General features: G+C 38.2%; 1 protein-coding gene across 2 annotated transcripts in view; it reads left to right on the forward strand.

Annotated features, from left to right (window-relative positions):
- ARHGAP10 (Rho GTPase activating protein 10) overlaps nt 1-26,984 on the forward strand; it is a 313,043-nt gene that overhangs the window by 149,606 nt on the left and 136,453 nt on the right. For both annotated transcript variants that reach the window (XM_077770703.1, XM_077770713.1), the window contains exons 11-13: nt 12,732-12,813; nt 14,781-14,826; nt 17,477-17,542. In XM_077770703.1, coding sequence (XP_077626829.1) covers nt 12,732-12,813; nt 14,781-14,826; nt 17,477-17,542 — 194 coding nt within the window. The remainder of the gene's footprint in view (nt 1-12,731; nt 12,814-14,780; nt 14,827-17,476; nt 17,543-26,984) is intronic.

Consider the following 26,984-nt stretch of genomic DNA (forward strand, 5'->3'; position numbering starts at 1 on the left):
AGAATCCCAAGTAGGCTCCATGCTGTCAGCACAAAGCCTGAGGTGAGTCTCGATCCCACAAACTGTGAGATCACGACCTGAGCCAAAATGAAGAGTCGGATGCTTAGCAGGTTGAGCCACCCAGGCACTCATATGAGGTTTACATTTCAGTTAAAAAAGTATAACAGCTTAATTGGTTGTAGAGCAGGGGATGAATAAAACCAGAATGTGAAGGTATCTGTGTGGCTTTATCCTGTCAAGGCTGGTGCATTGTTCAGGAATGCTTAGATTTCAGTGTAGAGAGAATAGGAAAGGAAGTCATTTTGAAAGAATTTAGGTGGAATTGGTAGAAAATGGATTGCATAGAATTAGAAACAACAAGTTTTGTAGATAGGCCTGTGTGTTTTTCACAGATGTAAGATTTTGCTCTAGGATGATAGTTGATAGTGGCATACTGAAAGGCATTTGTTTGAGAGAGTGAGCTAGGGAGCGAACACCTGCGGGGGAGAGGGACAGAAGGAGAAGGAGGGAGGGAGTCCCAAGCAGGCTCCACACTCAGTGTGGAGTCTGACATGGAGCTTGATTTCATGGACTGGGAGATCATGACCTGAGCCGAGATTCAGAGTCTGATGCTTAATCTACTGAGCCACTCAGGCACCCCTGAAAGACATTTTATATTGGTTCTAATATTTAATTTTTTAAAGTTTATTTATTTATTTTGAGGGAGAGAGAGAGGGAGGGACGTGGAGAGAGAGAGAGAGGGAGGGAGGGAGGGAAAATGAGCGAGGTAGGGGCAGAGAGAGAGGGAGAGAGAATTCCAAGCTATGTTAGTACAGAGCCCGATGTGGGTCTGAAACTCACGAGCTGTGAGATCATGACCTGGGCTGAAATCAAGAGTTGGATGCTTAACTGACTGAGCCACCAAGGCACACTGGTTCCAATATTTAAAGGGAAGTCTAAATTGACATTAGTATGAATTTATTCTTAAAATGCATGCTGAAGGACATTGGAATGTGGATCATAGAAAAGTTCTTAGCTTTTGTGAATACACTTGTAAATGAACGGTTGTAAACAGGGTTTTTTGTGGACACATATTTTCATTTCTCTTGGTTAAATACCTTGGAGTAGGATTGATGGTTTGTGTGTATGTATATACTTCTGTATATGTAGCTTTTTAGGAAATTAATAGTTTTTCAGAGTAGTTTAATCCTCCTGCCAGTGAGAGATGAGAGTTCCAGTTGCTCTACCCCCTTAGCAACCTTTGATTAGTCTTTTTCATTTTAGCTAATTATGGCTAATGATGTTTAATACTTTTTCATGTGCTTTTTGCCCATTTATATTTCTTCTGTTGTCAACTGCCTATTCAAATCTTTTCCACAATTAAAAAATTATGTTGTTGGTTTTATTGTTATTGGATTATAGGAATTAAGTATTTTAGATACAAATCTTTCATCAGATATATTAGTTGTAAATATTTTCCCTAACTTGTGGGTTGCTTATTCATTTTCTTAACAGTGTTTTTTGATGAGAAGAATATCTTACTTTTGATAAAGATGAATTTATCATTTATGTTCATGACAGAAAGTGTGTGTTATATTTTTGCCCCCGCCCAGTGTCTTTGTCTTATTTTGATTTCAGGGTTATGGTGGCTTATTTTATTTTATTTTATTTTTTAATTTAATTTAATTTTTTATTTTATGAGAGAGTGAGACAGAGAGACAGAGAGAGATGGTGTGGAGGGACAGAGGGGAAGGGGGGGGAGAGAGAGAGAGAGAGAGAGAGAGAGAGAGAGTCCTAAGCAGCCTTCATGCTCAGCTGGAGCCTGATCAGGCAGGGCTTGATCCCAGCACCCTGGGATCATCACCCAAGCCAAAATCAAGAGTTGGATATCCAACCAACTGAGCCACCCAGGTGCTCTGGGAAGTTTTGTTTCATTGTTTTGTGGTATCTTGCCTAGAGCTTTACCAATTTTGTTAATTTTTTCCAGAAAACCTGTGTTGTCCATTTTATGTTTTATTGGTTTCTGCTTTTATTTTTATTACTTTATTTCATTTACTTTGTATTTAATTTGTTTTTCTTTTAATTGCTCCTTAAGATGGAAGTATTGATTTTCCATTTTATTTTTGATTGTAGTTATTTAATCTATACTTTCCCTTATAAGGACTGCTTTAGTTTGCGTCCTATAATTTTTTTTTTCATTTTTAAAAAAATGTCTATTTTTGAGAGAGAGAGAGAGCGAGAGTGACAGAGCGAGTGCGTGAGTTGGGGGTGGGGGGAGGCAGAGAGAGAGCGTGATAGAGGATCCGGAGCAGGCTCCATGTTGACAGCACAGTCCAGTGTGGGGCTTGAACTCATCATGACCTCAGCTGGAGTCTGATGCTTAACTGACTGAGCCACCCAAGTACCCCTGTATTGTACAAATTTTTATGTGCAGTGTTTTCATTGTAATTCCATTCCAAATATTTTAATTTTTGTGTGTGTGTGATTTAGACAAATTTTAACCTAAGTGTTCATTAGAAATATGTTTTAAAAGTACCAAATGGTTGGTGGTTTTTCTATGTGTATTATTATTGTTTTTCTGTTGTTTTCTATTATTTTCTGTTTTTCTTTACTCTTTTGGTCAGAGAACATACTCTATTTTACTGGGAAGTTTACTAGACTTGTTTCAGTGTTCTAAATGTGGTCTAGTTAGTAAATGTTCCCTGTGGCACTTGAGACAGTGAATTTTCTGCTGTTGGGTGTAGTGTTCTCTAAATGTCAATTAGAGAAGTTAGTAACAGTGTTGCTCAAGTTGTCTAAATTGTTTTGATTTTTTAATATTCTGGCAGTTACTAAACTAAAGATGTTAAAATCTCCATGGTTAAACTTGCCTATTTCCCTTTAATTTTGCTCTTTTCATTCTATGTATTAAATATATGAGACTTGTGTGTGTGTGCAAATTTATGATTGTTATGTCTTTCTGATGAAATAACCCTTTTACGTTATGAAATGTCTGTTTCTACTAATAATCTTTATTTTGAAACCTATCTTGTTTGATATTTATGTAGCCACCCTAGCTTTCTTATGCCCAGTGTTTACANTTTCTTAATTTAATAAATTATTAATTAAATTAAGAAAAGTATTATTGAATTTATTAGGAAAAATAAGTTAAATTAATGATTTTCTTAATACTTTTACCTGTATTTTTCTTTGTTTAAACTTTGTTTTTAACACATAGGATGTTATTGGGGTGCCTGGGTGGCTTAGTTGGTTAAGTGTCCCACTTTCGCTTAGGTCATGATCTCGCGGTTCGTGGGTTCGAGCCCCGCGTCGGGCTCTGTGCTGACAGCCAGCTCAGAGCCTGGAGCCTGTTTCAGAGTCTGTGACTCCCTCTCTCTCTGACCCTCCCCTGCTCACACTGTCTCTCTCTCTCCTAGAAATAAATAAAACATTAAAAAACAAAAAACAAACAAACAAAAAAACCAAATAGGATGTTATTGAGTCCTGATTTAAAAATATCCAGTCCCTTAGTTTTTGCCTTTTAATCAGGATTTTAGTTAATTTATGTATAATGTAATTATTGATTGGTATGAGTTTATGTCTACCATCTTGCTTTTGTTTTCTGTTTGTCTAATTTGTTCTTTGTTCTTCTGTTCTTACTTTGCTTTCATGAATTGTCTTTCTTATCAGTATTCCATTTTCTGTTTTTAGTTATGCCTCATGGTATGTACATTTTAAGATGGTTGTCTTAGGGAGCTTAACATGCATTTTTAAATGCTCAAAGTATCTCCCTTTTTTAAACAATATGGAAACCTATACAATAGGTTCTATAGTAGACTTCTGATTACCACCCTTTTGCCTTATGTGCCCTTATTATATGTTTAAATCTGTGTACACCATGAACCCAATATACACAACTACTTTTACTTTTTGAAATCAGTAACTGGCAATTATAAAGATATTTGATATTTTATTTACATATGTATATATGATTGTCTTGTCCTTTTTATTACCAATATATTTCTGTTTTTTATTTTCTTCATTTTTAAGAATTTTATCTGCAGAACGGAGTGTCTGTCTTGTGCCGTTTGCCTTGAATTCCTTAGGCTCATTTAATCTGAACATTTTTTGTAATACAAGTCTGCTGGAGAATTCTTTCATGTTTCCTTTGTCTGAAATGTCTTTATGTTGCCTCCATTTTTGAGAGATACAGATTTCTAGATAAATGGGTTTTATTCTCCCTAGCACTTCAAAGAAGTCCTACCATTTTCTTCAGTCCTCCCATGTTTTAAATCATGAGAAATCATCCGTCTTTATTATTATTCCCCAGTATGTAATCTTTCTCCTGTACTGCCTCTAAGATTTTTTTTTTTTTAATAATGTGCATAGGTGTGACATTCTTTGTTTTATCTTGCTTTGGATTCACTGAAGTTCTTGGATTCACTGAAGTTCTTGGATATGTGGGTTGATATTTCATAGCAGATTTAGAAAATCTTAGGTCCTTATTTCTTCAAATACTTATTCTGCCCCATTTTCTCTTTCTTCACTTTCTGCGGTTACAGTTATGTTACCTCTGACCATTTGGTATTTGTTTTGGTTGTACCTGCAGGATTTTGATTTATGAAAGTGACTGAGAGATGACATGGAGAGACTAATGGCACTGGAAGTCTCTTTTACTAATTATAGTTTCCAAGAGAAGAGGGCATGCCATGCCACATCGGGCACATGGGAGGTGCCAGGTTTTGGTTAGGAGTCAGGAAGGAGTGAGGGAAAATCCTAGACCTGTGTTAATTGGGGGTTCTGCAGAAGAGGCCAGGCAGAGAAGGGGAAGCAATTTAGGATTGCTTACTTTGAATAATATTGGTAGGCTCTTTCCTATGGAGTGGTTGTCCTGGGGTGACTTAGGGCAGAGGAAATAGTGCCTTTGTGAGCGAAAAGTTAGATAAAGGAGATGGTTGCAGTTACAGACTCAGGACTGGTTGGTTTGCATATGAAAGGTGTCCTCCTGAATTCTTCTTTTTTTTTTTAATTTTTAAAATGTTTTTATTCATTTCTTAGAGAGAGAGAGACAGCTTGAGCAGGGGAGGGTCAGAGAGAGAGGGAGACACAGAATCTGAAACAGGCTCCAGGCTCTGAGCTAGCTGTCAGCACAGAGCCCGATGCGGGGCTCCAACCCAAGAATCATGAGATGATGACCTGCGCGGAAGTGGGACCCTTAACTGACTGAGTCACCCAGGTGCCCCTCCTCCTGAATTCTTTATCACTGTTCTTTTTCCATTTCTTACATATACAGTTGTCTCTTTTTAATGGTTTTCATTTCTTTTCTGAAATTCCCTTCAGCTTATACATGTTGGCCATCTTTTCTACTGAATCCTTTAACATGCATATAGTTCACTGGGGTGTTTTTTGTTATTGTTGTTTTTCAGTTTTTGGTTCTCTGATCTGTATTTAAGCACTTTGATTTTATAGGTTTGCATCTTTTTGTTGTTGGTGTAGAATTCTCTTACAATTTTCTTCGTTCTAAAGTAGCAGTTCTCTCTAATGATTAATGGTTTGAATTCACTTTTATTAGAGGAAATAATCCTATTTCTGACTATATCATTGCTTAACTACTCTGTTTTGAAACCTTTCTTAAAATTTTTTTTAATTGGAGAGAAAAAAAGTTATTATAGTCTTTACTCTCAGTAAAATCAGGTAACTTGCTTTGGTCATTTCTGGAAAAATGTGAGATTCATAGATTTGTATTTAAAAATTTGTTCCCCCAGCAATCCTCTGTGAAACTGGTTATGACAGCTACCTCTCTTTGACTTTAGAGTGTTTTGTTTGGCTTTGGCAGTTTCCCCTTCACATAGTAAAATTTAGTGCAGGATTTTCAACATGCTGGTTTGGTTTTTTTCCTTTTCCTTTTCAACATTCCTTTTAGTATATTAGAATATTCCTGATTTGTTACCATGGTAAGTTTTGATAGTTGCTTCTTAGTTTTTTTTTTAAATTTCCCTATTTATGATATCTCATTAATGACATCTCATAAATGGCTTCTGAATATTTATTTCTATTTTTATAGTTTATAAGAAATATTTTCTGTTTTCTTAATTTATTGATTCATTGATCTATGATGTAGAATATAAAGAAAACACATGTCTTCCACATGCTTTGATAAAACTATAAAAGATGGACTTGAAAGAGAATTAATAGATATGGGGTCAAACATCCAATACAAGTAATAGCTCTTTAGATTGCTTCTCACGTATGGGCCTCAGTTGTGCTTAATAGTGCATAATAGTGCGTATTTTTTTAATGAGTGAATGAAGAAAATATGAATTGCTGATTTAAGAACAGGAACTTATTTGGGTGCATGGGTGTCTCAGTTAAGCAGCTGACTTCGGCTCATGTCATGACCTCACGGCTTGTGATTTCGAGCCCCATGTTGGGCTCTGTGCTAGACAGCTCAGAACCTGGTGCCTGCTTTGGATTCTTTGTCGTTCCTCTCTCTGCCCCTCCCCTGCTCATGCTCTGTCTCTCTCTGTCTAAAAAACAAACAAACATTAAAAAAATTGCATTTAAGAATAAGAACTTGTTTAACTTAAGTGTATTTATTTTTTATGTTTTTTTTTTTTTAAAGTTTATTTTTTTGAAAGAGAAAGCAGAAGCAGGGTAGGGGCAGAGAGAGAGGGAGACACAGAATCCGAGGCAGGCTCCAGGCTCTGAGCTGTCAGCACTGAGTCCGACGTGGGACTCGAACCCACAAACCGTGAGATCCTGACCGGAGTTGAAGTCAGACGCTTGACCGACTCAGCCACCCAGGTGCCCCTTATGTGTTTTTTTAGAGTTCATTTCTCTGCCTTGTGCTCTACAGACACCATTATGATTTTAACAAGAGATAGACAGACTGTCCTGGTAAGTTGCTCTGTTTTCCCTCTTCTGTTTTTTCTTCATGGAGCTCATACTGTTGACTTTGTATTTGCTAAGAATTCATTTTGCTTACTCTGCGTGATGGTAAATTACTCAGAGCTTAGCACAGTGTGTAGCACACAGTATATACTCAGATGTTAATTTGGTTGAAATGAATATCAGTTGAGGAAGAGAATGTTGTGTCCTCAGTGAACCAGTGTAATGCATTGCAGCAATATTGGCCCTAACTACCAAAAGTGAGAACTGTGTCAATTCTAGTTCCAGCTCCAATGGAATCACTAATGTTGTTACCTAATGGAGTCACTGATGTTCTTGAAGATATTATTGTTCTTTGTATATAATTGTGAATAATCTAGCGTACTGTAAAATTTTCTATTCCTGGCTATCCATATATTCACCATGTCTTTCTATGTATCCATTAAATTTTATTTTGACATTTATTTGACAAAAACATGTCTTTGTCTCAAAAACTAAAGAATTTTTATGGTTTAACAGTGAGATGCTATTAATATTGTAGTTAAAAATGTGTCCAGTACTTCCTAAAGCCTCCTATTTACCAAAAGATTTCCTAGCAATTGATTACTAAAAAAAGAAACTAAAAACATTTAAAACATTTTTTAAGTTTATTTATTTATTTTGGGAGAGAGAGAGCGGGCATGCACTGGAGAGGGGTAGAGAAAGAGAATCCCAAGCAGGCTCTGTGCTGTCAGTACAGAGCCCAACTCGGGGCTCCATCCCACAAACTGTGAGATCATGACCTGAGCCTAGATCAAGAGTCAGCTGCTTAACTGACTGAGCCACCGAGGCTCCCCTAAGACATGTTGTAGTGCATGGTTTTTCACTTTTCCTACACTAATTCTTTAGAGGTGGGGGCTGAGCAAATAGGAGGTGAGTATGAGCATGTCTGTGATAGGATGGGAACCCAGCTTCATATAATATTAGTGACCGATCCCTGTACGTTGTAAATGTGAAGTGTTCTGAAAATGTATCCGGTGATGAATTCCCAAAAGGGAAATTGTTTTGAGTTACCATGTTATTTTATGACAAAATGTAGACAGAAATAGAATTCTTTCCTTATAGGTGATATATTTCTATTTAATCTCTTATCTTTCAATAAGTTTGCTTTTTCTCTGCTGTATTCCATAAAGGGCTAGGTGGCTCAAGTCTGAGTCATTGCTTTTGGAGACAAGGCATATACTTTTATGCCACGTTGGATTTTTATCCAGCTGTACTGTGGCTATTTTACCTGAAGCTTGACAGTTTTTTTTTTTTTCTACTGTGCTATCTATAATGCTAGTTCATAACTCTGTAGACTCTTCATCATTCAACACTTTTTTCTTCTGTTTCAAGTTACCAGAACCAGTCATTCTTTCTCTTATCCATCTGTTTGCCACTGTATGTGACTGTCCAACCATGTCCATGTAGTAAATATTCTTTCTCCTCACATATCAGTGGAGAACCTTAGGGGAAAATAAAGAGGAATTAGAAAGTGCAGGAATTACATCTGCCTCAGTGTCTAATTTTGTGAGCCTAAGTGTATTAAGTCCTGATTTGCTACAATTGTTTTTGGCTTTCATGGATTCCCTTTACTAGTTATTGATGAAGCATTGTAACTGACTTGTCCTTGACTCTTGATTCTTGGAGTGGCAGCTTTCTTACTCAGTATTTTTTTGCCCATAGCATGTAGAAGCAACCTCTTGCCTGTTTCCAAGTTCCTGCATTTTTAAAAATTCATTTTTGCCCTTCAATTCATCTTCTTAGTTTGTTAACAAGTCTCTGCAGCCAGCTCTTGGCTGTCTTCAGTCCATTTCCACCCAGCATCCAGTCTTCACCTACACCACTGATCATGTCATTCCCCTACTAGAAACCTTCTGTGACATTTAGGATAAGTCAGACCCTTTGCAGAGTCAAGGAGCCCTTTGTGACTGGATCTTTTGCTGCTTCTGCAGGGAGGACGGCTGATGAGGCTGATGTAGCTCCTTCAAAATGTGTTCTTTCTCTCTTGTGCCTTTTCGGCTTAGGGAATACCTCTGGCCCTGGTGCTCTGACAAGGCTCATGTATGTATCCTTAAGCCCTTAGGTTAAATGTTCCTTTCCCAAGGAAGCCTGACTTCCAGGTCAGACCTTTCTCTTTCTTACTCCCCATGGTAAGAATGCGATGTTTCCTCCCGAGGCTGGCAGCCAGATTAGCCCACAGACCAGTCTTGACAGCAATTTAATATATTTGAAGTTGAATGCCTTTGTATTTGGGCATGCATCTTCTGATGTCTTTATTGTTACCTCTCTTTCTCCTGGGTAGCCGGCTCTTTGCAGGGCTCTGTAAAATTCTAATTAATAGATTATTTGTAATTTTTTGTACCTTCTGCTTTCTCTGACACACAATAAGCCCCTTGTGGGTGGTATGCCCAGCCCGGTGCCTTGCATATGGTAAGGTATTCAATAAATAATTCCTGTCCCTCTGGCACAAGATCTAAAACATCATAGGAAGTCACTCAAGGTTTATTGAACTGAATGTTTGTAAACTCCATGTTTGTTTTCCTGTGATAGAAGTTGCCATGTTTGGCCTTGGGTCCCGTTTTCTCTGCTAGTTTTGCCATTCCGGAACTAGAAAAGCTGTCAACTTTGTTATTATGTATTCGCTACCACATCTTATTTTATATCTTATACTTTTGTTCACTTAAGTACATACTAAATGTTTGAATAAATATAATTTTCAGAGAGGTAATGAGATATTTTTTCTTCTGACAAGAATGGAGCATTCTCGCAGACGTGAGACCCCCCATATGTAAATATTGTTTTATCACTTAAAGAATGTAAAGAAAAACATTTGTGCCATCTGAAGTTTTCCCTCACAATTTTAATTAACTCCCTTGAGCCCAGTGTGGGTTACTAAGAATAAGGGCCAACATCTTCACGTCCCAGTCAAGGAACTTCTTAAAACAGACTGGTTGTCTGGGCATCTTGCCTTGGTTCTTGCTCCAAAAAGATGCTGTGTGGAGCAGAATGGGAGGAGGTGGGACCTCGGGTCTGTACTGTGCAGTGCCAAGGTGATGGAAAAGTGAGGCCAATGTGAGAAAGTGTGCGGTAGACAGTAAAGAGCCATTTTGCTATTTAGGGGTGGGAGTGGGGGATTATTGGTGATTTTTTTTCCCTATGAATTTCAGTCTGGAGAACATGGTTGTCATCAAGAGCCTATCAATTGTAACTATAGTTACTTTGTAGTGAACCGTAAGCAAAGAACTTCTCTTGTGCTCATAACCGTCATGTGGGAAGGAAGCATAATAATGCCTGTGGGAGTGACTGTTGGGAGCCCTGTGTATTCACATTTGTCTCTGTGCTTTTGGAAGACTCTTGACTTTACAGTACCTTATAAAAATTGTAATGATTATTGAAGTATAGTTGATTATTACTGCTTACTTTACTTGAAAAAAAGAATCTATTAGTTAAAAATGAGGGTAAACACTGTCACAGGAGTGATAACTTTAAAAAGTGTATTCAGGAGGCACATGGGTGGTTTAGACAGTTAAATACCCAGCTTTTGATTTCAGCTCAGATCATGATCTCATGGTTCATGAGTTTGAGCCCCTGATCAGGCTCTGTGCTGATAGTCCTGAGCCTGCTTGGGATTCTTTCTCCCTCACTCTCTGCCCCTCCCCTGCTCCTGTTCACATGCGCGCGCGCTCTCTCTCTCTCTCTCTCACACACAAATAAACTTTAAAAAAGTATATTTAGTATCAAACGGGAATTAAATAAGTATTACAAGTATTAATTACATTTTTTGTTTCAACCATCCACTTTCGTTTCCTGTTTTCTGTGTTTTGCCTTTAAATTCTTTGCCAGAAAAGTTCATTTCTAATACTAATTTCTAACATCTGGATCAAATATTCAACATTTGTTTCACTTGAGAAACCTTAACGTTTCACAGGTTAAGAGGTATTAGTAATGACTTTTCTACCTAGTATTCCTTCCCAGTATAAAGAGTTTTCTGGCTGATTCCCTGAGTGTCTGAATAAACTGAAATGAGAAAGATTATTTGTCTCAGAGAACCAACACAGGGCTCAAGAAAATAAGAAGGAAATACCAAACCGCTAGCAGTCTGCTGTTTTGGAAGTAGAATTGGGATATTGTGCAAAATGATTACCTGGTTTTACTCTGTCCACGCCTGGGTAACAGTAAGCATGTATCTATTTTATAAAATAATTCACCATCATCACTAGCGCCACACACCCCTTCGGATGGTTACTTTTAGAAAAAAGAGATAATCTAACAAGCGTTGGTGAGAGTAGAGAAGTTGGAAGCTTTGTGCACTCTTGGTGGGAATGGACAACAGTGCAGCCACTGTGGAAAAGATGTGGCAGTTCCTACAAAAATTAAAAAAAGAATTACCATTGGCCCCTTGTGAGGCAACACCATTTCTCCCTACTCACGGAAGACTTCTGTACTCCAGAGGTGTGGACTTTTTCCACACCCAGCAGTTCTCCAGCTCTCTGCAGACCCCGAATGAACTGAATTTTGACACTATAGTTAGTGAAGACCCTTCAGGCTCAGGGTTCACTGCCACAAGACTGCCCCCCACTGCCCCACCACCACTTCAGATACCGGTCACAAGTCCAGGTTGTCACCTGTACTTTTGGCTCTAAATTGGAGGCTCCTATGGTCCTCTCCTTGGGTTTGATAATTTGCTAGAACAGCTCATAGAACTCAGGAAGACAGTTTACTTACTGTTGCCAGTTTACTACAATGGGGAAATAAATGAACGGCCGGATGAAGAGACATACAAAGCAAGGTGTGGGGGAAGAGGCTTGGTGTTCATGTCCTCTCTGGATGAGCTACCCTTCTAGCACCTTCACGTTTATACCAACCTGGAAGATCTCTGATACCTGGGGTATTTAATGAAGACTTTATTGCATAGGAAATAATTCACTGAATCATTGGCCATTGGTGATTAAACTCAATCTCCAGCCCCTTCCGCTTCCTGGAATGGGTGGTGGTGGGGCTGAAAGTTCCAGTCTCCTAGTCACATCGTGCTCTTGGTAACTAGCCCCTTCCCAGGACTGTCCTGGGGCTCACAGCCCTGTTACCTCGTTAGAATATAAACTGACATTTATTTTGGAGGTACCAGGAGTATTAGGAGCTTTGTGCCAGGAAACAGGGTCAGAGACCAAATACCTTATTTCTTATTCTGTCACACCCAGTAATTCCACTTCTGGGTATATACCTAAAAGAACTGAAAGCCAGTTCTTGAGATATTTGAACACCTATGTTAATAACTGTTGTTTAGAATAGAAAAAGGTAGAAGCAACCCAGGTGTCCATTGACAAATGAAATGGATAAGCAACATGTAGTATATACAGAACGTGGAATATTATTCACCCTTAAAAAGGAAGGAAATTCTCATCCATGCTACAACATGGATGAAAATGGAGGATATCATGATAAGTGAAATAAGCAAGTTATAAGAAGAAAAATACTATATGATTCCACTTATAAGAGATACTTGGATCAATCCAATACATAGAGACGGGAAGTAGAGGGAGATTGCCAGGGACTGAGCAGAAGGGGAACGAGGAGTTGTTTAATGGTTACAGAATTTTAGTTTTACAAGATGAAGAGTTCTGGAGATGGATTGCCTGATAATGTGAACGTACTTAGCATGGCTGAACTGTATAGTTAAAAACAGTTAAGATGATAGATCTTACGTATCTTTTATCACAATTAAAAATTAAGCCCAACTAAATCGCTCCAAGAAAACATTAGAAAGTGGGAAAGGAGGCTTTTCTGTTTGTTTTGTTTTTGTTGCTGTTTTTGTTTTTGTTGTTACCAGCCAAGGGGTGACCTGGTCCGTTACTGGTGTCTTTCAGGCCTGGCGTTTCCTTGACCATGCAGGCATTTTCCGAAGAGGAAAGGAAGCAGTGGTTGGAAGCTCTGGGTGGAAAAGAAGCTGTAAGAATAACCAATGGTTGTTTTATGTCAAATCCTTTAGAGTTGACTTGTATTCATTTTTATGTTGTTTTTGTTTTATAGTATTTGAAAAAATATAGTATCTGAAACTGGTATTTGAATTCATCTTGGAAACATTCAGTATCTAGTAATTTGGCTTGAGGTAGCAGCAACACACATAAGACAGGTGTATCATTATTTTTTATTTTTTATTTTTCTTGACTTTGCCTCTCATATTAGCTTTGCTTGAGGAAGTCGTCTGAATTCTCAATTTTTTCTTTCCTGCCTGACAGTTCTTTGGGTGATGAACACAATAAATGCTTGCAATTCATTTTGATCTCAGTGGAGATGGAACAGTAAATATGAGGCGGTGAGGGCAATATTATAAGTGACTGCTGTAGTTATTTTGCTTGATTTAACAATTTATGGTTTAGGCTAATGGTTTATGGTATGCAGTATCAGATAGCCTTAGTGAATGGGCCTCTGTATGATTGGTTTGAGGAATAAATTAAAGGTAGTGGTATAGATCCAGAGGCACACACACTCAGCCTGTTTGCTACTTTATTTAAGTACTGCTTTCATTTCAGTGGACTGGTGGCCTTTGGGAACTGAGGATTTGGCAGATTATGTATTGAACTGGGGAGTTAGTGAGGATAATTATAGAAAACACCATAGAACCCATTTAAATAACGTCTCCTGAAAATATTACGACTCTAAATAAACTGCTAGTGCAGGTACGAGATGGGCTTAACTGGAAAGCATTTGTCATTTAAGCAGGGTTTAAAAAGAAAGAGAGTGGCTTTCAAAGTGAAAGAGGGATCATGTCTAGTAAAAGGAGAGGTGTCAGAATTGAGTTGTGAAACTGGCAGAAGATAATGTTATCTTAACACTAACAGAGAACACACTGGTGGAAGTACAGAATATGGGGACCAGGGAGCTGGGCTGTGGTATATGTGGCAGTCTTGATTCAGTGTTGGAAAAATGCACACCCAAAGACACATATTAAAAATAGATGCTATAGAGGAGATGGTATCACACTTGGAGGGGGGAGTGGTAATCAAATTTGTGTATTATTTTTATTATATTTGACTTACATTTAGCCTCCCTACTTTTATTTCTATTAATTTGTCCTTGAAATTTTTAGCTGGGAATCCGGAGTATTTACAGCATTAATGGTTACTGAGATTCAAAACACATTATACTAATCCTCTCTAGTAAAAGCAATGGAGTGACTAGGACTTCTCTTCCTGGACATTCAAGAAGTGCTTTGGAAAGTGAGTTTGCCCAGGGAAAAGATCACATGACTCAGTCTTTGAGAAAGAAGTCTGTTGTCAAAGGCAGTGTAACCTTGAACACCTAACTTCTCCTTTAGCACAAAGAGCCAAGTAATTAATTTGAGATACACAGATGAAAGCAAGTCTGCAGAAAGAAAATATTTAGCTATGTATTTATGCGAGGACACCTAAGGTAGCATATATATAAATTTTTTTCAGGTGCTCTAAATATGACTTGCAAATAATGGGTCAGTGCTGAAGTTCTTAGAGGCAGCCCGGAATTATCACCTAGCTATTTCAGATGTAGTTATTTAAATTATGAGCTGGAGTCATCTCTTTGTTAAGTAAATACCAGATCTTAGAAATAGTGGTGAGAAAAATGAGCTTCATCTTATTGCAGCAGTTTCTTTGTCATTCTGTAACTGTAAGGCTGAGCATTTCAAATTTACATAAACTTCCAATAAGTTGCTCATGAATCCTAGCTCCTTCATCTTATTTTTTGCTACTGTGGCATACCTCTCTGCAGAAGACAAAGTAGACTCAGAGGTGCCCCTGATTGTTATTTATCTTAGCATTTGAGCACATATTAGTATATAATTAACCAATATCAATGGCTTTTTTCGCATAGGCATGCCTACTTGAATCCTTTATATTGATGTGTTAAAAATATTGTTTTCCCTTTTTCTCTTGTACTAGCTGTTACATAGTTTTAATAGAGCCATCATCCCAAGACCAGAAGGAAGTAAGTGCTAATTCATAAAAAGGACTGTTTGTTTTCCATTTTCATTGTTAGTTTTCATTACTGATGTCAGGTTGTCATTGTGTGCTCTGTACCCACTCTAAATTGGTCCTCCAAATAATGTATATATTCTGTTTTACCTACTGGGACCAACCCAGATTTTCCTGGACTGCTGTAATCCTCATTGATTTTTTTCCATCTCTGAGCTTTTTTTTTTTGTCTTTCTTTATAATTACTCTCTCTATAAAGCCCAAAATGTTTTCTCCACAATCTTCACTGATGTTTATTCTTATAGCCATAAATAAACACACATAAGACTTCCAGGTATGCATTATTCAGCTTCCTACGTTGTAAGCTTTGTGTGTAGGAACTGTTTATCAAGCCCCTCACCCCCACCCTTGATGTTTTTTTATCCCTAAACTCTCTGAGTATGGATTATAGAGTAGTAAATTATTGCACCTTAGAAAATAAAAATTGGGACACCTAGGTGGCTCAGTCATTTAAGTGTCTGACTCTTGATTTCGGCTCAGGTCATAATCTCATGGTTCGCAAGATCTAGTTCCGTGCCAGGCTCTGCACTGAGTGTGGAGCCTGGTTAGGATTCTCTCTCTCCTTCTCTGCCCCTCCTCCACTTGTGTGTTTTCTCTCCCTCCCTCCCTCCCTCCCTCCCTCCCTCTCCCTTTCCCTCTCCCTCCCACTGTCTCTGTCTCTTAAAAATAAATAAACAACAAAGAAAATAACAATCACACATATTCAAGTGTTTTAGGACAATGATCTTCACATGTATCATATGCACTCCAGGAACATGGGAGCATTGCCTAGTTCTGTAATCTATTTTTTCTGAGATAAAACAAAAATGTAAACAGAATGCTGGATTCTATATTAATTTACTTTTGATATCTTTGGGTAAATTAAGGATACATTAATAACATGTATACAGTTTGGAAACTTTATGTTCTTTAACACATGATTTCAAAATTATCATGATGTGTATATATCACTTGAGTCAGTGCTTGAATAAAAGATGCCTCTAGCCTGGCGTTGAAAATTGCCAGTTATAAACCTATGTGAAGCACCTATTTTTTAACTAAAGAATTTATTTTATTTTATTTTTATTTTAGAGAGCACTGAGGGAGAGGGGGAGAGAGAGGGAGAGAGAGAATCTTAAGCAGGCTCCATATCCAGTGCTGAGCTGGACATGGGGCTTGATCTCACGATTCTGGGATTGTGAGTTGAGCCGAAATCAAGGGTCAGATGCTCAACTGCCCCTTGTGGCACCTTCTTAATCTCTACTTGTTCCTCCTTCTCCTTCTCCTCTTTTCTCCCTCCACTCCTTTTCTCCTCCTATCCTTCCTTTTTGTTGTTTTTTATAGGGAAATAAATACCTGCCACTTCTTTTGAAAAATTGTTTTGCTAAACATTTTATAAAATGTGAATCATAGATCCTTAAACAGTAAACCACTGCCTGGTTTTCCCAATTAAACTTCTCTTCAAGCTTAACATTAAACCTGCACAGTTTGTATTCGTGGATTGTTCATACTGTCCCCTCTGAGAGACAAGTGTTAATATAACTGTTCCCTAGTTCTAAATACAGACTCAAGTATTCACTTTCCCTGTTTTCATTTTCGAAACAAGAATCATCTTTTATTAGGCTACTCAGATGTGCCAGCCAAATCATAGACAAGCACTTATATTAGAAAAAAGTAGGAAATTTAAAAAATAATCTTTTCTGCTGTATGAATCGTCTGTTTTAAAATCATTATGAAAATAATAAAACATGAAACATTAGAGCATGATATGAAATGTGAAATTCTTCAAGTTTATGACTTTTTTTCTCCCAAATAATACTTTTAAGAAATGTTTTTAAAAATTTTTCTGTAGTTTAAAAGAAAAAGAAAAGGTTTGTGTGGGGTGCCTGGGTGACTCGGTTAAGTGCCTGACTTCAGCTCAAGTCATGGTCCGATGGTTCGTGAGCTTGAACTCAATGTTGGGCTCTGTGCTGACAGCTCATAGCCTAGAGGCTGCTTCAGATTCTGTGTCTCTGCCCCTCTACTGCTTGCCCTCTGTCTCTCTCTTTCTGTCTCTCTCAAGAATAAATAAAAACATGGGGCGCTTGGGTGGCTCAGTTAGTTGAACATCTGGCTTTGGCTCAGGTCATGATCTCATGGTTCGTGGGTTCGAGCCCTGTGTCGGGTTCTGTGCTGACAGCTCAGAGCCTGGAGCCTGTCTTTGGATTCTGTGTCTCCCTCTCTCTCTGTGCCTNAGTAATTTACCTCAGTCATATGCATAACTAAAGTAATTCTGAGGTGCTGTTGGAGTTTTGGCATAATGTATCTTGTTTTTAGATAGATATCCCTAAAGATTTGTATCACTTTCTTTTCTGTTTAAAATAAGTTATATTTATTAGTATAAAAATTATTTCATATTATGAATTATAAATTTATAAATTATTGGTAATAGATGTCCTATTATTCCAATAATTGCTTCTCTAAATGTATGAAATTCTCGTTTACATTATAATACCTGAGAATACATGGCCTTTAGCTTTCTTTTAATAGTGAAATAAATTTGAATAATTTTTTTCTATTTTTGTAAAGAAGAAAAACATCAATTATTCATTGTGGCCTTAATATTTTAACACTGTTTCTTTTAGGTGCACAGTTGGATAAGATGGGATTCACAATTCTCAGAAAATGCATCAGTGCAGTTGAAACACGAGGTAACATGATTGAATCATTTTATTCATGAAAGGCTATAGGTATGTAAAATCTAAGAGTATTTAAAGTGCGTGTTGCACGGTTAAGTGTTGTAGAATGGAACACATCAACGCAAAATGTACATTCTGGGTATCAGAATGAGCCGTTCATTTACTACGACAGCATAGGATTTTCCTTTCTGTTTACATTTATATTTCTCCCCGGCACTGGGACTTGAAGTCGGCGCTGAAATGAGAATCATTTGAAGAATCAGCAGTGTAGGACAGCTGATCTGAATCCTTTTTTGTTCACCATTAGGATATTCTTATTTTTCATTGTCTTGTTGGTCTCTTTAAAAAGTCAGCTTCATTGAGGTATCATTTACATACAGTAAACTTCACTGACTTGAACTATCGGAATTGGTGAGTTTTGACAACTGTGTACTGTTGTGTAACTGCCACCATCATCATAGAAGATTCTTGGCTTTCCTCCCCTGCTCCTTCATGTTCCTGTGCAGGCAGCCCGCACTCCCTCCTTGGCAACGACTGAACTGCCTTCTATCTCTTTAGTTCTTTCTTTTTTAAAAGCATTTCATATAAAAGGAGTCATGCAGTATATAGTCTTTTGAGTCTGGCTTCTTTATGTAACATAATGCTTTTGAGATTCATCTTGTTGAGTGTATCCCTGGCTCCTTTCTTTTTACTGCTAAGCAGGATTTCATTACATGGATATACCACAATTTCTTTATTCATTCACCTGTTGCTAAATATTTAGGTTGTTTCTATTTTAAATTCAAGGAAAGCTAATCCCTCCCCCCCACTGAAAGTTTATCTTTGTAATCCCTAAAGAGAACAGAACAGAACAAAACAGGGCCCTTCCACTTTGCAACCAGTGCAGCAGACTTGGGAGAAAGGAAACATTGAACATTACAAAATGGGCTCTTTCTGGAGGTGGAGTTTCTCTTGTCAGTGATGTGTGGATAAATGGACATTTCATTCACTCTCATGTGTTGAATATCCCAGTCCCACTTTGGATGACTTTGGGGACAAAGCATTGTGTTCATGCTTTCTGTCAAAACAAGGTCTTTGTCGTGGAGCCAGGCCTGCCATGTGGGAAATAAGAGTGTCAGCTGCCAGAGAAGTACCAGCCCTTTTATGATTTAGGGACTTGCCCATTGATAATAAAAACTTGAGCCACAGAAAGCCTTTTCTCATGCACTCTCTCTTAGAGTGGCAGTTTGGGCTGTGACAGACTTTCCTTCATTTCAGCCTGCCCTGAAGTTGAGCTGATTGATACATTTCTTCATTCCTAGTGTTTCACAAATTTCCAAAATTTAGAAAAAATACTATGATTTTCATATGTCTTACTTGGTCATTCATATTTTGTTTCTCCTGAGCTCCTGAAGTGAAGCACCTTAATTATATCACTTGTGTGCTTATTATTTTGATAAATTATATTCTTTCTCCAAAGGATATGTTTTATACATACTTGCTTCTGCCTGAACATATTAAAATCAATCTAGAATGCTTTCTGATTGGTATATAAAGTTTTATGAAACATTCTATACATTAAATGGAATATATATGCTAGAATCTGCATGTATTAAATGTATTTTATTATAAATATATAATTGGGTTTTTTTTATGAAATTTCTTTTATTTTTATTAATTTTTTTTAATGTTTTATTTATTTCTGGGAGAGAGAGAGAGACAGCATGAGCAGGGGAGGGTCAGAGAGAGAGGGAGTCACAGACTGAAACAGGCTCCATGCTCTGAGCTGGCAGTCAGCACAGAGCCCGACGCGGGGCTCGAACCCACGAACTGCGAGATCATGACCTAAGCGAAAGTCGGACGCTTAACCGACTAAGCCACCCAGGCGCCCCTATAATTGGTTGTTTTTAACAGAAGAATGAGTCTACACAATTTAAATTTTTCTCATTTAAAGATAACACTGAAAGCATATGTTTTTCTCCTTTTTAATGTTTTTTTTTTGAGAGAGAATAAGAGAGAGAGAGAGAGTGCAAGTGAGTGCAAGTGGGGCAGGGGCGCAGAGAGAGGGAGAAACAGAATCTGAAGCAGGTTCCAGGCTCTGAGCTGTCAGCACAGAGACTGATGTGGGGCTCAAACTCCCGAAAGGTGAGGTCATGATGTAGCCCAAGTTGGATGCTTAACTGGCTGAGCCACCTAGGTGCCCCATGCTTTTCTTTTTCAAATCTTTTGTTCTTAATGGTTTTCTATTCCTAAATGAAGCCTTTGCATTTAGTGAAATAATAGACTAATAATAGTGTTCAAAGAATCAGGGGTCAGACTATATTATTAAAAATGATGAGAAACATTGTAGAATCCCTGATGCTTTTATCCTAAATTTGTGAGTTCCTTCAAGGAATATTGCTTTTAATGATTTCCCCCAAATCAGCTAGCATGACTAGTGATTTTCTTATGCTACAGGCATGATTGCTTTATTATTTTTTTCATCAGGATAAAGCTAATTTATGCCCCATAACAAGAAACCCACAAGTCTTTGTGTGCCTTCAAACAATAAGAATTATTTCTCACTCAAGCACGGGTGGGAGGGTTTTGCTCATCACTGATACTTAGGTTTGTAGGTTCCTGGCTGCGTTTGGAAACCAACCAAATTTGAGGTTCCTGGCTGCCTTGCCAGAGGGGAGTACTTCTGGAGTGCTTTGGATCATGTGCAGATGGAATGGTTTGGCCTTGAAGTAGTTACATTTGCTTACAATTAATTGGCCAGTAGGAGCTCATGGCCATTATCGACCCTGAAGAGTCAGCCTACCAGGAGAGTGGAAAACACACAGCTGAGAGTATTTGGTGAATAGCATTAATGATTGCTGTGTACTTTGTGAATCTACATGCCTAAAGACCGGGGTCTGTTAGTGAGATCTGACTAAAGAATTATTTTGAATTACAGCTTTTAGTGTTTTAAACATGACCATCGTTTTCTAAAAACTACCATTTCACGTGTTTGGGTTAAAACCATTAGTGTGTCTTTTTCCAAATATGTTCTTCTAAAAACAACTTCTGGCATTTTTATTGTTATCAGCCTTATTTGTGGCATCACTGAAATATTTTGAAAGCATCAGACAAATGTCTAAAATGTGCTGTGATCCTCATTATCCTAAGAAAGTTAACATATTTTTAGTGTACTAACATATCTTTGACAACATATATACTACATATTGTTACTAATATATATGTGACACTAATGTATGACAGTAATATATGACACTAATAAAATATATGATAAATATGTTAACATGTATGATATATGTTGACTTATACGGATGCTGACATCTTGACTGGAGTGTGACTATTAAAGAGTCGCTTTACTTTTGAGATGAGAACTAATCCTATTTCACTACAATATCAGCATCAGTTAACAAATTATACTCATCATTTCCATAGAGTTGTTTGCTCATGAAGTGAGGGGGTGTGTGAGAGTCAGATCAACTGATCTTTCAACCATTTACCAAATATTTGTAAATGATATGTACTGGCTCTTAATTGATTCAGGCCAAATGACTACCTCTAGGAAATTATTGCTTATGTATATATACCAAGCTGAATAATTTCCTAAAGCTATTATTCCCAAATATTGCTGCACATTGGAATCATCTGGGGTTTTTAAAGACTATGACCCGGCTCCCCGACCCCTAATCAGTTTGACTTCATGGCTCTTGAATATGAACTGGGAAGTGGAATTTTTAAAAAAATTAGTTTACTTTTTTGAGAAAGAGAAGGTACACAAGCAAGGGAGGGTAGAGAGAGGAGAGATAAAAATCCCATGCAGGCTCTGTGCCATCAGCACGGCGCGTGATGAGGGCTCAAACTCATCAACCATGAGATCATGACCTGAGCCAAGATCAGGAGTTGGATGTTTAACCTACTCTGTCATCCAGGCATCTCTGGGAAGTGGGATTTGTAAAAAATGTTCCACAAGTGATTCTACTATGAGGCAAAGTTTGGGAACCACTGTCCTAAAGGAATGGTTCCTTGTGAATTGGAGAAATAGGTTGCACAATTGTTATCTTTATGTTTATAGTATCCTGCTACATGGGGAGCTTTTCTTGTAACTTCTTTTTAAAAATAACCCAACCTAAACCCAAACAAACAGAAAAGTTCTGAAGAAAATAGTATAATATTCTTTTCCTTTCCTCAGTAACAGGTGACTTAACTACCATTAAATCATAGTTCTAATATGAAGGCAGCCAGATAAACACTGTGTATTTATTGAGCAATCGCAGGGTATACATAGCCTTGTTCTAGGCCTTCGGGACATAAATTAAAGGTTGCTTACATATAATGCTGGATACATTAATAGTAAACATAGAGATTTGTAATGTAAATATACCAGGTGTTAAAAGTGTTACAAGTTTGCAAGGATTAAGAAAATTTGAATGCATGTTGATAGAATGCAGTGTACTTAATGTTATATAATTGAGGACTGTGGTTAGGAATAGGCTTCCTTAGATTTAAAGGATAGGAAGGTATATTTTTGGAATTTAGAAACATCTTCACAAAGATGTGGAGACAGAATATGACAGGAATAAACCACATTTGATTGGAAAGGAAGCATGAAACTGTTGGTGGGAATGCATACTGCTGCAGCCACTCTGAAAAACAGTATGGAAATTCCTCAGAAAGTTAAAAATAGAGCTTCTCTACGACCTAGCAGTTGCACAGCTAAGTATTTATCCAAAGGATACACAAATGCCTACTCAAAGGGGCATATGCGTCCTGATGTTTATAGCAATGCTATCAATAATAGCCAAATTATGGAAAGAGCTCAAATGTCTATTGACTGATGAATGGATAAAGGAGATGTGGTTTATATATGCAATGAAGTATTACCCTTTGATCAAAAAGAATGAAATCTTGCCAATTGCAACAGTGTGGATGGATTAGAATGTATTATGCTAAGCGAAATAAATCAGAAAGACATGTCATATGATATCATTCATATGAGTAGCGTAAGAAACAAAACAGATGAATATAGGGGAAAGGAAGGAAAAATAAGATAAAAAGAAAGAGGGAGGCAGGCAAATCATAAGAGACTCTTAAATATAGAGAACACACCAAAGGTTGCTAGAGGGGAGGATGGTGTGGGGGATGGGCATTAAAGAGGCACTTGTTGGGTTGAGCACTGGATGTTATATGTAGGTGATGAATCACTACATTCTACTCCTGAAACCAATACTATACTATATATGAACTAACTTAAAGAAAGGAAGCGTGAAGAAATAGCATCAAAGCAGGTACTGAGGCATTTGCATTTAATTGTGAAGGAGGTGGGTAAGTACTAGAGGGTGGTGGATAGCAGAGTAGGAGGCTTAGAAAGATTAATATGAAAATTAGTACTGGTAGCCATGTGTGGGATGACTTAGCACACAGGAGCCCCAGAATTCTGTCTAGGCTGGAGGATTCAGTAGGCGAGGTGGCTGATTCACGATGGTTGATTTGGGCAGTGAGGCCAGATAGCATTGATACGTCCAAGTAATTTAGCAGATGGACTAGGTCATATTTAGCAGTTGATCATACGTAGAGGATCAGAGTTCTATAAGGAATTTCACCTTCATATTTTAGTTAGGAAAGCAAAGGATATCAAGGAAACTTATGGGTCCGTGGCAGACTTGTTGACATATGTCAGGGTCACCAGGGGTCCTTGTTGAAAATGCAGATTACTGTGTTCAGTCAGTTCTGTTGAATCAGACTCACTCACAGCCGGGCCTCTGCTGTAGAAAATGTGAGCTCCAATAAGAATAGTCAAGTGGAGACACAAAGTTTCTTTTGGTTTCAGAGTATAGAAGAAGCCATGATGGTTTCCTGAGAAAGTTTATGAGGGCCCTGGGTCATGGATCCATGTGGCTTTTCGGATCATGAGAGTGAGTATAGCAGATGTAGGGGAGACCTCCATCCCAAGAGAGAAGGAATAACAAAATGGCTCACAGTGGTCAAGTCTTAGTGTGTCAGAAGTCAAGGGCATTTGGGATTTCACATACTTTGTAGGTGGATCCAAGGCCAATTCTGAAGTATTCATGGCACCTGTTGCTCACTCATCCTGTGCTTCGCCACCAGCCCCTCTACCTGCTATTTCAGATGATGCCTCGTTTAGTGCCCTAGCCTAGTGCCTGTAGTCGTTTGTTCCTTTGTGGGAAGCACCCGATTCTTAAAAACAGTTTCATACAACATTTCCTCCATTGTCTGGGCTGAAAACCATGCAGCCACTATGTGTATGTGGCTCTCTCAGGATGGAGACTACGATGGATTCATTCTTCTCCTTTGCCCCTCCTGGGTCTCTGAATCACTGTTCACTCAGTGCTCCCTTGAGGTCCTAGCACATAAGCTGCCTTCTGAAGGCTGAGGGGGAATTGACAAGATACACGGGTGTGGGGTAGGCTGAGGGGGAATTGACAAGATACATGGGTGTGGGGTTTCAGGAAGGATTTGGGCAGAGGAAGAGGTGGGGTTGAAGTGTAGATGTTTGGAAGAACATGATGCAGCTGGGACCTAGGATTCCTTGGCAAGACTGGGGGAAGAGAGGCACTTCTACTACTCTGCAGAAGGTACACTTCTCTGATTGCTGTTGGGAGCTATCAGGTTTATACTCCACAATGGTGCAGTGAAATTGGCACTTTGGAAAGATTCTGAACCCCGGAGACCCTTAGTCTTTGAAAGAATATGACTAGGAAGTTCATCCACACCATCTACCCACCCCTACATTTGGGAGGATTAGAGCTTCGTTTTTTTATATAGTAGAATATTCATTAAATATATTTTTTTCAATTTGCCTTTCCATCCTTCCCTTGAAGTGCTTTCCTTGTGAAAAGGAATTTCCTCATTTGGCCATTGTAGTGTCTGATATTGTTTAAAAACAATTTTTTTAAACATTTATTTATTTTTAGAAAGAGGGAGAGTGCATGCACAAGTGAGGGAGGGAGACAGAGGATACGAAGTAGACTCTGTGCTGTGAGCATAAAGCCCAGTGTGGAGATTGAACTCAGGAACCGTGAGATCATGACCTGAGCCAAAATCAAATGTTGGCTGTTTAACCAACTGAGCCGCCTAGGCTCCTCTCTGATATTGTTAATTATATGATATATTTATTTTGTTTCTGGAACTTTATGCTTTCCTTGGAGTGAAGAAAATGTCTTATTTACCCTTTGCGTACCTCTTCTCATTTCTCAGTATAGTCTGTGTCTTTCATACGTAGAACTCAATAAGCAATTGTGTTTTGCTTGAGTATTCAGAGATTGGACTAAAAGCCACTTGGGGAAAATTATGTGTTCCAGCAATTGGTAAAATTATTGGAAAGATTTCTTCTTTATGTAGTTGGAATTAGTACCTTCAAGTAACATATGTAGGATTAGATTTCTGTCCTTTATAAATTTATGTTGTCATCTTTCTGAGTTACAGGCACTAGTTCAGACATAGATGCATCATGTTACCTGTTGAAGAATTTTATGGTTTCAGAGCTTGAAGAGTAATTCCATGATTTCCTTAAGTAAATTACTCCTGTTCCTATAAAGTGGCCAATTCCAATGACCAGTACACTGATTTTTTCTGGAAGTGCATGATGTCTGGTTTTGCTGATGCATGCATTGTAACATATACAAAAACAAATAAGACTCTGGCTTAAAAACTGGTTTTTAAGACTCTGGTTGCTAGTTTTTAAATAGTCATCATGATTTGAAAGTAAATTTATATGCCACTTTTGTTTAGAAGTTTCTCTTTAAAAATCTTCCATATGTGAATAATTTGAATATTCAGTTTAATTTCTAGAGAATGGCATTAAAATGTCGGTCTAGGCAAGCTGTCAGTTATCCAGTTGAGCACTGTAACAAGCTGTGAATTCATGGGATAGAAGTAGGAAGCCACGTCTAAGATGTGTCAGTCTTTGATTTGTCGTATGTGAAAGTGAGATTCGTCTTTGAGAAGCAAAGTTTTAGGTTTTTGGAGAATCTTTTTGAAGCTGGCTTGAGGATTTTTCCCCTTCTGAAGCACCTCTGGATTTGAGTGTGGGGTCTCAAGATGGGCCTGGTAGAAGATGATGCTGTTTCAGTAGAGTGTTTGTGGGAAGGAAGATGCCCAAGGTGAACTTGCAGCATATTTTACCATGATTGCACATTAATCTAAGTCGCTGAGGGCAAATTTCATGCAAAATGGAGAAAATAAAGAACAGCTGTCCCCAGAAAATTTACAGCAAGTAAACTTGAATTTCTCGCTCACTGTCTCTTTTTTAATCATAATGGGTGTGAGATGGGAGTGGGTGGATAACTAGAGGACAGTCTTCTGTGGGAGGGAATTAAGAGAGTCTTGTGGTGTCTGCAGAAATGCAAATGCAAAACTGAAATCCTAAATTCAGGCAAGTCAGGATTATTCATTTTCTGAATTAGTAATCTTATTTGTTTTAAGAACAAATAAGCTTCCAAAGCTATCAGTTTCCAAATGAGTGGTTGATGAGCTCATAGGGAAAAATGGTTAAACTACCCTGCTAGAGAGGAGGCATGCTAGGTTTTGTGTGTTCGGTATAGATTCTGATGAGGTCCATGGCATTTTTATTACAAGGCTCTGTCGACAGTTTGAGGGTCATGGTGAAGGGTGTAAGCCCAAAGGTCAGTCTTAATTGGAATCTCTTTCACCACTTATTAGCTCTGCAACCATGGCACATCAGTTACTTGACACCCTGTGACCTGGTTTTATCATGTATCACGGATAATGGTGGCAACTCCTTTGCGGGCTTGTTGTGAGGATGAAAAGAGAGTGCTTGGGACCTTGGCACCTATGGAGTGGTCAGTAAATGTGAGTCTCTTATTTAGAGATTCATCTGTTAATTGAGGCCAATCACAATTAAGTAGTTCCGTTATTGATTCAAGGCTTTGGGAGCACTGAGAAACTTTGTTTAGTTTTTTTTTTTTTTTTAGTAATTTACTTAGGGAAATAAATCATCTGAGTTCACTTTAGCAATTCCATGTGGTGCTTGCAACAATGCAGCACAACTGCTTTGGAGTTTCAATCTTCTGATCCTCTGTGTCTTGTGGACGCTGGAGCAAGAAAACAGCCAGGAGGTGGTGAAGAAAGGAAATATGCTCAGGAAGAAGAACATGGCTGTTGGATTACTGCAAACTTCCCCCTCCACGGCCTACCCTGCTCCTGCCCCCCTTCCCCCACAAAAGAGGCTGCCCGGAGTTGCCTAGAACCGGTTTAGTTCCTGATGCCGTAGCTGTTCTGAGGTGGAGAGACCAATGGCATCAGCAAGACTCTTAGACTTTTCCTGATGTTCTGATCTCTGTAGAGAAGGGAAGAAAGAGTGGCAAAAACTGACAGCCAACTTTGCTTTCAGCTTGAGTCTCTTTTTCTGTTTTCTGTTAAATAAAATTTTGTGACTGCTTAAGCTTGAGATACATGAGTGCATTTGAAAATAAGATATACTTTTATTTAGCTGTCTCAT

The sequence above is a fragment of the Crocuta crocuta genome, unplaced genomic scaffold (genome assembly GCF_008692635.1).
Source record: "Crocuta crocuta isolate KB4526 unplaced genomic scaffold, BGI_CrCroc_1.0 scaffold345, whole genome shotgun sequence".
Lineage (NCBI taxonomy): Eukaryota > Metazoa > Chordata > Mammalia > Carnivora > Hyaenidae > Crocuta > Crocuta crocuta.